The sequence below is a fragment of the Phialemonium atrogriseum genome (assembly GCF_030411735.1).
Source record: "Phialemonium atrogriseum strain 8032-3 unplaced genomic scaffold QBC33scaffold_17, whole genome shotgun sequence".
NCBI lineage: Eukaryota > Fungi > Ascomycota > Sordariomycetes > Cephalothecales > Cephalothecaceae > Phialemonium > Phialemonium atrogriseum.
Genome location: NW_026848154.1, coordinates 350,634 through 361,770, shown reverse-complemented (window position 1 = coordinate 361,770; position 11,137 = coordinate 350,634). Strand labels below are relative to the sequence as shown.

The window sequence follows — 11,137 nt, the reverse complement described above, 5'->3', positions numbered from 1 at the left end:
ACATCTCCTTCCGGTGATAGAGAGCGTCGCGGGATAGATGTGGTGAGAGGAAAATATCTGTAGATCAGGCAGTAACTGCCCATTGTCAATAAGATCAAGTTATTTGAGCTCAATGTTCGTTGTGTCCAACTGCCTCTCGTAGAGGCGTTCAATCCTCCAACCTCGCCGAGGGACATCGACAGTTGGTAGACCGTGTTATGGCCAGTTGTCAGGCCATGGCGAAGACAGCATGGCTTAGTGCCATCGGGGTTCGTGATCTGCAGTATCCTGGAAGGGTCATCTGCATTATCTTAGTCGTCATTGAGACTGCCTAGAATGTACCCTCATGATGTCCCTTCAACACCTCGCCACTGCAACGTGGCCCCGAGTTCCTATTATAGATAGAGGTGAGGGACGGGTGGGTTGCTCCCGTGTGGTGACCTTGAGAATCCGAGCGACACCTGTCGGGGTCGCGTGCTGCGTGGTCTGACGATTGCCCGTGGCTGGATGCTGGATCCAAAGACCTGAAACAACGCAACACTCGCAGGATGACTGACTGACTTGCCTGAGAAAGTACCCGCCGCCCACTGCCAGCACAACGCACAGCACAACACACAATCCTAAACCAACCCTCTCTGTTTGGCAGCAATGCCGGGCCGACATGCTGGGGCAATACTGGCTGAAAACGGATGTCGGTCAGGTTGGCAGATGACCCACGCAAAGCCAAAGTAAGGCAGCCACCGTTCAAGCCCGGCGGAGAAGCAATTGCAGAGTCCAGCAAGAAAATGCCACGACTGCCCATGACTGGAGATTATTACTACAGAATTCCGTACGCCTCCACTTTGGGAGGCTGCGGTTCATCCGAGTGGCTAGGCCGTTGGCCAATGGTGCGCGACCCAAGTTGCAGTTATGCGGTCTGGAGCGAGGCCCAAACCAGTTGTGGTTGAAAAGGAAGCCACGTAAATCCACAGGCGGAAAACCAAGTATCGAACACACGGACCAGAACCACTTTTTCTGCCTGGCGGCTTCCCCTTTTTGCTCCGCAGCCAACGACCTGCCCGCGCCGCCCCGCCCGTACCCGCCGGCCGGGCTGCAACGTCGAACAAACTTGGGCCAGCGGTATGGCTCCAACTCGCGACTCGCCCTGTTGGATGCCAGATCTTGGCGCAGATGCACGACCGATGAGCGATCTGGCGGGTCCCGACCGCTGGGATTTCCCCTGGGACGGACACGCAGCCACCCCCGCCGCTCCCTTGTGATCCGCTTCGCCGTGAGTCATCTCTCTTCTGCGCCTGAATGCCCTCCTGTTTCTTCGTGTTTCCTTGTTTCTATTTCAGCCCGAGAAGTGGACTGGAATAAAAATGCCTTGTTTGCAGTTCCTTTTCCGCCCCCATCTCCCCATTTGCATCATCCAAGCTCACCATCGGCACATCATCAGCAACTGTTTTATTTCTGCTTGTCTGATTTTGTGCCTAATTATTTCTGATAATTATATCTTATCTATTTTCATCCCCTTTTTTCTCGGAAGACACTTCATCTCTTTTCCTCCCTTGATATTGTCTTCTACCTGATCGCCAACGCGGGAACACACCCGGAACCCCTCCCCGCCCCCCCTCCTCGATATGCCCATTGAATTGGCCCCTGAACCCATACCGTTCAAGTCCACCATGGGAGCACCGGATCACGAACCCGCCGCCCAGATGGTGGACAATGTGGTCCGGGCCATCCAGAACCTCACCACCGATGCCAACTACAAGATCGTCTCCGAGGTCTTCAACGAGGTCATCTTCCTCAAAGACCGGAACAACAAGCTGTCCGTGGCACAGCGGGAGACCTTCGAAGAGTACCGGCACTTCCGCAACGAGCTCGAGGAGAGAGTAGATGCGAAGGACAAGGAGATCAACCAGCTCAACGACGCAAAGGCCGTGCTCACCGCCGAGAAGACCTCGCTCGAATCGCAGGTGGAACAGAAGGAGAAGGAGATAACAGATCTCACCGACACCAAGACCCGGCTAGAGGGCGAGAAGACTGCCCTCGAGTCCACAGTCGAGACGAAGAACAAAGAGGTCGCGGATCTCACTGAGGCGAAAACCCAGCTGACAGACGAGAAAGCCGCTCTCCAGTCGACACTGGAGGAGAAGGCCAAGGAGATCCAAGAACTCACTGAAACCAAGGCCCGGTTGGAGGGCGAGAAGTCTGACCTCGAATCAACCGTCGAGGCCAAGGACAAGGAAATCGGCGAGCTCAATGCCGCCAAGACCCAGCTCGCCGACGAGAAGGCCTCTCTCGAGTCGCAGTTGCAGGAGAAGACCAAGGAACTAGCCGAGCTCACCGATGCCAAGACGAAACTCGAAGAGGAGAAGGCGGCGCTCGATACCAAGCTGGAGGAGAAGGAGAAGGAGCTGACAGAACTCGTCGACGCCAAGTCAAAACTAGAGACGGAAGTCGCTGAGCTCAAGGAGGCCAAGTCGAAGCTCGAGAAGGACCTCGAGGAAGCCAACAAGAAACTGGAAGATCAGCGCAAGGAGGCAGAGGATGCAGCCGCAGCCGCGGCGAAAGAGATCTCGTCGCTTCAGGAGAAGATAGCAGAGAAAGATGCCGAGCTCAAAGGCGTGAGGGAGGAGTTGAGCTCACTCCAAGGAGAACTAAAGGAGATGACAGAGAAGGCCGAAGGAGAGACGAGCCGGGCCAACACCCTACAGGGAGAGTTGGACACTGTCACCGCCAAGGCAAATGATGCGACCGCGCGGGTTGAGTTCCTCGAACTGGAGCTCAAGGTCGTCACCGGGAAGGCCGAAGAGGCAAACGCCACCGTCGACAGGCTGCAGTCGGAGCTGCGCGAAAAGATAGAGAGGCTGACGGAGCTCGAGGGTTATCGGGTGGCCCTGAAGAGCGAATCCGAGGACGCATAGTAAGTACCTCCTGGCCCCCAACCCCCACCACACACACATATATATATATCGTTATGGGACTTTGACTAACCAAGCCATCTTCCACAGCGTCGAGATCCTCGACAGAATCTGGACCCACATCGCCGGTCTCGTGGAGACCCAATTCCGGCAGGACCTCGACCCGGGCGTTCTAGCCGACGCCTCCTGCTGGGCCAAGCTCCGCGCCTGCGAGCACCTCAAGCACCCACGCCAGATGCCGCTGCCGCAGTCCAACACGTCGGCGGCCAAGCAGATGCGCGTAGCGGCCGTACTAGCGGTCCTCTCGCGCTCGCTCCACCGGCACGTCTTCCGGCCCGTCTACCTCATCGACGACGAGGACGGCGGGGCCGCCACGCCGACGGGCCACGGCGCCCACGGCTCGCACGGCGTGCACGGGCACGGCGCCCACGGCGCGGCGGGCGGGCACCGCGACAGCCTCGCGCGGCTGCTGCAGGTGCTCGACGCCGACAGCCCGGCGCGCGAGGCGCACTTCCGGGCGACGCTGCTGGCGGCGCTGCCGGAGCGGCAGCGGGCGAGCGCGGCGCGGCGGGCGCGCACCGTCGCCCGCGAGGTGTCGTGGCTGGTGCAGGAGCTGCTGGGCGCCGCGCAGTACGATTCGTTTTGCGGCCGGCTCGAGGCCGCCTGCACGCTGGCCTGCGCCCAGTGGATGCGCATCCAGCGGTCGAGCGTGCGCATCGAGGCCTACTTCGGCCCGCCGTACGACCACTACGACTGGCAGGTGCTGCCGCTGCCGCAGTTCGACGGCGACGGCGGGAGGGACGGCGGGCGGGAGGTGGTGGTGCGTCACGACGGGGATGGCGAGGGCGCGCTGCTCGACGACAATGATGACGTCGTCGTCGAGGTTGGCAGGCCCGCTGCTGACGAGGACGAGCCGAGGCCGCGGCCCAGGCGGAGGGTGCGGACGACGACGGAGGACAACGGGACGGCGGTGGAGGTGGTCGACGACGACGACGACGAGGAAGGGCCCGAGCTGGGCCCCGAGGACATCATGCTCGTGGTGTGGCCCAGCATGTGCGCCGTCGAGGGCGGCCAGCTCGAGTCGATCACGCAGGGGCTCGTCATCTCCAAGGACCAGGTGCGGGCCGCGCAGGAGGAGCTGCGCGGCCGCGGCCGCAACAAGCCGTCCACCAAGCGGGCGCGCACGCTGTCCATGCCCGGCCGCGGCGTCAGCGGCTCCGTCGGGAAGTCTTTTTTAGCTGCAGGCGATGGCGGCGCGTCAAACAATGGATAGGGAGGCGCGTCGGCCGCGGCGCGGACTGAGGATGGGTCCTCGTGCGGTCTGTTGTTGCCTGCGGGCTGGAGGAGGTTGCGGAAGAGGGCGGGGAGGGGGAGGATTCGGGCTGGAGGTGGAGGTGGTGGCGGTGGAAGAGGCGGAGGAGAAGAGGTGGACTCGCAGAGGTGCCTGAGGGCGTTTGTGAGGTTGGCCAGGAGGCGCTGCCGTGACTTGGGGTTTGCTTTTTGGGAGTACATCCGGGGCATTTTCTGGGCTTGGATGCATTGGATTCCGGGGGCGTCGGTTCTTTCCAGATTGTCATCTTGTCTTGTGGAATAACGTTCGTTTGGCCCTTCTTTCTTTTGTACTTTTTTCTTTGTCTTTTTCCTTCGGCATCGGGCTTTAATCACGGCAGCTGCATGGGTGGTTTTGGCATGGGCATGGGCATGGGTTCTTATTTTCCTTTCTGTTCCTTGTATCAGATATTCGGGGTCGTTGACAATATAATTCATCGGCATTTTCGCTCGCTTTTTGCTTGCAACATCTTGCAGTAGTCTGTCGTGTTGGTGTTTCTATCAAGCCTTGAGAAGGGTAAGAGGCCATCGTACCGTGTAGCCCCCGAGGCCTGAGGCCCGTCTAAGGAGGTTGCTGGGAGCGGATAGGGTCTTGACTACTCCCTTCCTCGACCAGCCGTCGAGTCGGGATCCATGGAGCCTCTATTGGATGACTAGGTGAGCAGAGCAGAGCCCAAGTGTTGTAGGGGCTTGCTTACAAGTGTAGAGTGGAGGGACGTCTTCGAGAGAGTGACGGGAGGCGCATCCGGGGCCGATGACCGCTTTGCTCGGACGAAGGGTGGCGCATGGAATCCGGGTTGACGCTGTGCAAGGAGTGAGTGTCAAAGCAGTGAGAGATTGGGGAAGACTTGATACCTCGTTTCCATACATCAACTGTAAGCGTATGATTTGCCGTTCAATCGTTTCTTACACGTACCCCTCCACCAGGCAGGCTCTCAAGACTGCAAGCTGTTGACTGGTACGGTCGGGGGTGTGGGTCTAGTAAATGATCGAGTATGATTCATAGTGGGTCATTCCGTGTGCATTGTGAGGCACAATGATGATTGGTGCTCGAGGTAGGATAAAACGGATGAGAAGCCATGGAGTAGCATAGTGTTGATGTAGATAAACTGAAGAGCAACGGATTCAACTCGAGGTGAGTCGTCAAGCCATCACCATGGATCAAAATCACACAAGACAGCGGAACCCCTACATGATAGACAAACCATACGTTCCCTATCCTGAGAGACACGAGTTGTCCCACATGAACGAATACGAAGTCTGTTTGAAGAGCTGACATCGTCTGATAAAACAAGATACCCCAACCTGCTGACACCTCCGCCCATTGCACACACAAAGCCACGCCCCCAAGCGAGGAACTTGCTAACACGCTGCCCGCATCCGCGCGAAGAACTAGGAACCACTAGGCCTCATACGCAACACCTCCCTCAGAGCAGCCGTCTCGGCCTCCTGCCGCGCCAGCTTGAGGCGCAGCTCGTCGCGCTCGCGGGTGAGCTGGTCGACGGCGCCCTCGAGCTCGCTGATGCGGTCGACGCGCTTCTGCCGGTACCGCCGGGCGGCCATGGTGTTGCGCTGCCGCTTCAGCGCCGACGACGGGTCGCCGGACGGCTCCTGGGTGGGGCGGGGGTGAGAGGGGGCGAGGGGGTGGGGGGAAGAAGTGACAGTGGTACATGACTGGGGGAAAGGGGTTGGTGAGAGAGTGACTGGGGGGTAGGCCCCGGGGTCGAACCCGAGTCCAGATCCCGCCAAGGTGTGGAAATCAGTTGCAGGGTTGGAAGATGAATCTGAGACGGAACGGTCAGTGGATTATAACAACAGAAACATCAAGAGTCGATGAGGGGGCCTCACAATCAAACTGGTTGAATCGGAACGAATGAAAGCCAGTGACGTTGTTGTCCGTCACCGGGAATTGCACAATCTCGCCTTGGGCCGCCGTGTTGCCATGACTTTCATCGGCACTAATGATCTGTGCCCAGATGTCTTCGGCGGAGAGAGCGCCGATTGTGCACAGGTCGGGCTCTCCCCCCGGGGGAAAGTCATCAGGTAGGTCCGCCTCGTTGAGACGGCCTGAAGAAGCAGACGCCGGCCTGGCGGGCTGCAGCTGCGCTGGAGGTGGCGGTGTCGCACATCTTTGCAGGTTTTAAAGCGGCCTCAATTACAGAGGCCGGGAGCCGATCAATTCAGATTTGAAAGGTAAAGCTTGTTGTCCTCTTTTTGAGGAGATGGGAATGAGGGGGAATTGGTGGAGAGGTGGAAATTTTTGGAAATCAAGGGAGGTGTCCGTTCAAAACCCCACCTGATCCCATCCCGTCCCTGGGCCCCCCTTCTCGGCAAGCCGGTTTAAGATATTCCGTTATCCAGTAATAATGGATCCAGGTCTTTATGGGTCCATGCGTTTTGCCCCTTTCTATGTCATGTCATTGGCCAGTATCCCTCCCCGATATATATGCGTTAAACAGGGCATATGTCCTTCCTCCCCAGCCTCAACTGACTCGACGTTTCATGGCCAAAATAGTAGAAATGATACAAATGACGACCCGATCCCGAGGCATGGAGGCAGACCATGGCAAAGGGCCCCAATCGCAACAACGATCATCTCCGTGCCGGCTCTGCGTTGGAATACAGTCAAAGTTAAACACGGTTCGTTCTTCCTTCTATCATTTTCTCCTCTGCACATAAGTGGGCCACTGATCGTTTCCTTTGTTGTCTGTATTGTTGTTTACATCGCGCTGCAAACGGCCTTTTCTTTGTCGGCCGGACAGCGGGCCCGGAAACCGACACCTGCACGGAGCTAAGGGTCGGGGACCCACACAAAGCGGCAACTACGGAGGAGTGGGTCGCGGAGGAGAAGCGACCGGTTCGGAGGAGCTACCCGGCTAGTGGTGAGACTAGCATAGTACTGAAGCACCTGAGAAGACCGCGATTCAACGCGGATCTGGAAGTGAAGTGTGGAGGTTTTCGTCCGACCGCGCAAGCGGCACGGTTTCTGGTACAGTTACAGAGCAGTAGAATTAATGCATACCCTCAAAGGGTGAGTCGGAGTAACAACAATAATAATAATGATAATGATAATAATTTTCTCCTCCGCGTCGGAATATTACCGAGGCAACCAGCCATCACGTGCTCAAAGAGTGTTGATTGCTCTCTACAGCGACGACGAAGATTATCTACACATTGTATTAACGGCATGAAGCGGAATGGCATGCTCGAGCAAGTAGGGTTGAGGTGGAGTCGTGGGTTCAAATGAAGCCGTAGCGTCGCCGTTGTCAAGACAGCCCATCATCATTTGTGCGCAGCTTGACACCTCGGTGTTGTCACTCGCAGCCAGTGTCACGTCCAAGGGTAGATGGCGATTTAGAATCTCAGGGACAGCGAAGTAGCAGGGCTTATGGTGATTACCTAACCTACCTAGGTATGACAGGACTGCGGTCCCGGAGAAGAACACAATATCTAGGAGAATACCGTACTTGATGTGAAGTTGATATGAGTCATGTTTTTGCTTAGAAATATCGTAGAACTGCTCACCGCCGACCTGGAGATGACCATTGCAATGCGGTGATGGAGGGGTCAGCTTGATATTCTTTCTCAATGTCAGTCCCCTGGGTGTGTCGTCTCTGGGAAAGGCTGGTGTGTGGGGCGGTGATTCACCAACGCTGAAGTGAATGTAAGGAGAACCTCACTTTGGTCCACCCTATATATACCCCAATACCAAAGCAGATTCATAACCGTACTGCGATGACGCCTCTTTGTTCCAAGAGTGTCACTTGGCCGAGCAGAATGGACCCCCGGAGTAAAACTCGCTACGACGGTAGTGGGGTTTTCGTACCCGATGACCTGAGTTCAACTTTCAACAAGTTGAACTCGGCTCATCGGCAAGCTTTTTGCTGGATTACCACCCCTGATCTTTTATTTTTCTTACTCTTTACATTTTTCTGCATTTTTCTACATTTTCCCCGCTGGCTCAGTCATTTTTCCTGGCCTTGACTTTGTGCTTAATTTTGCGCGTTCTGTTATGTCAAATTGAACAGTGTGTTGCCGCCCATCACGGTGCAGATAAATGGCTGGAGTGGGTGGCAGATTGCACGTGCCTTACCTGGTGGCGAGGAGTCCAGGGATAGGTAGGTAGACCGTAAACTATACCTCACCGCATGACATTGGGATCTTTCGTCTCTACACCCGCAGGGCAAGACCAGAGCTTTAGGGTCCTCGAATACCGCCATCGTCGCTGGAACATGGGATGGCCAAAGACATGCCACACAGCTACTTGGCCCGCATTCGACGGGGTATAAAATGGCGCAAAGGCGAATCTCCTCCGGTCCCTCACGACGATCGGCATATTGAAATCCTTACATTATTATGGCACAGCGTACATATTGCAGCGTGCAAGGAACTTATCATCGCTAACAGTCTTGGTATTTGCGACTGGTATTTGGATGACGTTCAAATTGAGCGGCAAACCTTGGTCACAGTACCTGACATCCGTAACCTTACTCGAATAGGCACGGTCCGACCCGCCGGAGACATCCTGTCTCCCTTCGGACGGAGATCTCGCCATCGTCATCTGAATCAAAGGGCTAAATAGGCATCTCAAGCTGCGGCGGAGCAACTATCTGACCATGACGCCCACACAAGAAAATTTCGCATGTCACTTTCAGACAGGTCCCTCTCGCGATATTGTTGGTCGTAATCCCTCCCGACTGCCCCTCCGGTTGGATCTGGGGTTTCTGACACTGGGTTGCGAGACACGACGGTCATTTTCGCGGCTTCTTGGCTCTATTCTCCTTGCCTACGCAAGTCCAACGGCTCTTGAATATGCAATGCCGGGGCTTACCTTGGTAATATGCGTGGGCTTCGACGTTGAGGTTTGCATCTTTGATCACCCATTGCTTTGCGGAGGTTGAAGGTGTCGTCACGTGCTCGATTGGGGTTCCACGGTTAGGGAGCCTACCCCACGTGACTTCCATGGAAACAACTCCCAAATACAAGAATAGCACAGATCTGCCAGAACCCTGATCAGTGGCTATTTTTGGGCTATTTTTGCTGCCACGGGGGAAAACTCGAGGGCGAAACACTGGGGGCGAAACAAAGTTTGGGAACGTTGGAAACAAAGTTGCCGTGTTACTGGCTGTGGCCGTGGATGGTCCAGGCGCATGTTTCAAGATGCCATGGTCGGGAGCTTGGAGGTTTCATGGCACACGGACACTCTGGATGCAGCTCGATGATCAGTTGTTGTTGATAAGGCATCGACATCCCCAGAAATTCCCAGCTCGTGGTCGATGGGAATCCGTGGTTGTTGCCGAATCTCCAAATGCCATCCTCGAGACGTTAACATCCAAACGTCTTCGAGATGCGTCGTCCCACAACGCCCATCCTAATACTTCTCATTTCGGCCATCTCATGGTCCCGCGCCGAGGAACTCAAAGCAAAGCACGTCCCCGCAGCGTGCGCGACCATCTGCAACCCGGTCGTCCTCCTCAGCAACGCCTGCGAAGTTCACCTCGACGAGGGCCTGCTCCGGGCCAGGCAGCCAGGCCCGTCTTCAAGGCGGCGACATGAACCCCGCCTCCGCGGACGGGACGACTCGCCCGAGGACAGGGCTGAGCGGTTCTGCATGTGCCGGAACACGAGCTTCGACGTCGAGGGCGTGACGGGGCTATGCGCGAGCTGCCTCCAGCAGAACGGGGACGAGGATGCAGGTAAGGGGTCACATTCCCGTGGAAACGCAAATCTACGTGGGTGGCTAGCTAACATGTGGCTCCGCAGTGGAAGACATCAACGAGATCATGTCCGAATGCGCATTCTCGTCGACGTCGTACGCACCGGCGGCTGCCACCGCTGCGACGGGCCTCACCATTGTGGCTATGATTCCTACGCTCGCCGCGAAGCCGACAGCCCTGGCTTCTTCGTCCACGGGGGGCGGTCAGGGTGCTAATGGCGGTGGGTTGGGCTCCAGTGCCAATAGCTGGGGAGCCAAGGGGATAAAAGTTGGCGAATCGAGGAGTTTCTTGTACATATTAGTAGCTTCTGCATTAGCGATGGCGTTATCATGATCAAAACATTAAGGAATATCATTATTATTTGGCTATTGGGGATGTACTTTGGTGCCTGTGGATGTGCCTGCGGATGTGCCTGCGGATGTGCCTGCGGATCATCTGGTCCCTGTATTGGTTGGTTGTGGGACCACTCATATCGCATTGCCGAATATGATCACACCTGCAACCACCTCTCAGATCAGCAATTGGTTAGGCAGGCATACAAACCTGCGGAGCTTCTAGTTAACAATCGCCCTATTAGCTACCACATCTCACAATCCAAGGCCAACATGGCTCAATGGCTGGATCCACAGAGACAATGATCCGAGAAGGCTTGCAATACCAATCCGTCGCCATCATCTCCGACATCAAGAGCCTGGGCGCGAGTGCAATTTGTCTAACATAGATTAGGCGATCGGCTGGGTATGTTGACCGCTGGTTGAGGCCAGGCGAGTTTGTCGCATCTTGAGGGGTCGTCGGATGATAGGTCTTCTTGGGGACGCGAATGCTGGACACGAGTGGTGTTGTATCTGCATCCCTGGTGGGCCTAAGGGTATCGCGAGGCTCCCAGCCATAACCTCGCGATGCTCCAGGCTGGGTGGACTGGAGATTGTACTTCGCAAACCAGGTCTCAGGGACAGGCCGCAGGTGGTTCGAACTGCGGCACTGCAAGCTGCAGGGCGGTTATCGAGGGAGATTGAGGCCTGCGCAAGGCCCTGCAGCAGCCAATCAAAGGCGGCAGGACCATGTCAAGGCGCAGGGGTTCGACCTTGAGGCCCACTTCGAAAGGTGGGGTTGAAAGGGGCTTTGCTTGAGGTGGAGAAGGAAGCCCTTGTCTCAGAAATGGCTGAGCACCTAATGTTCTAGTGTACTGCTCCAAGGCAATTT

At 56.4% G+C, this 11,137-nt stretch overlaps 3 protein-coding genes across 3 annotated transcripts; 2 read left to right on the top strand and 1 right to left on the bottom strand.

Annotated features, from left to right (window-relative positions):
- Positions 1 to 1,646: 1,646 nt before the first annotated feature.
- Positions 1,647 to 4,161, top strand: QBC33DRAFT_516343 (uncharacterized protein; the record flags this gene model as incomplete). Its single annotated transcript, XM_060426143.1, has 2 exons — positions 1,647 to 2,890; positions 2,979 to 4,161. 2 exons carry the CDS (start codon positions 1,647 to 1,649, stop codon positions 4,159 to 4,161), a joined length of 2,427 nt encoding a protein of 808 aa, XP_060282138.1.
- Positions 4,162 to 5,609: 1,448 nt separating this feature from the next.
- QBC33DRAFT_560361 (uncharacterized protein) lies at positions 5,610 to 6,346 on the bottom strand (the record flags this gene model as incomplete). The annotated part of the gene is made up of 3 exons (XM_060430054.1): positions 5,610 to 6,001; positions 6,066 to 6,234; positions 6,299 to 6,346. 3 exons carry the CDS (start codon positions 6,344 to 6,346, stop codon positions 5,610 to 5,612), a joined length of 609 nt encoding a protein of 202 aa, XP_060282137.1.
- Positions 6,347 to 9,126: 2,780 nt separating this feature from the next.
- QBC33DRAFT_542899 (uncharacterized protein) lies at positions 9,127 to 10,396 on the top strand. Its single transcript, XM_060428318.1, is given in 3 exon segments — positions 9,127 to 9,913; positions 9,981 to 10,342; positions 10,355 to 10,396. 2 exon segments carry the CDS (start codon positions 9,565 to 9,567, stop codon positions 10,265 to 10,267), a joined length of 636 nt encoding a protein of 211 aa, XP_060282136.1. The 5' UTR covers positions 9,127 to 9,564; the 3' UTR covers positions 10,268 to 10,342; positions 10,355 to 10,396.
- Positions 10,397 to 11,137: the final 741 nt, after the last annotated feature.

What these genes read in the sequence shown, in the direction of transcription:
- QBC33DRAFT_542899 (XM_060428318.1), top strand. Translation starts at nt 9,565, where the DNA reads ATGCGTCGTCCCACAACGCCCATCCTAATACTTCTCATTTCGGCCATC. An exon ending in GAACGGGGACGAGGATGCAG is followed by an intron (nt 9,914 to 9,980) that starts GTAAGGGGTCAC and finishes GTGGCTCCGCAG; the next exon opens with TGGAAGACATCAACGAGATC.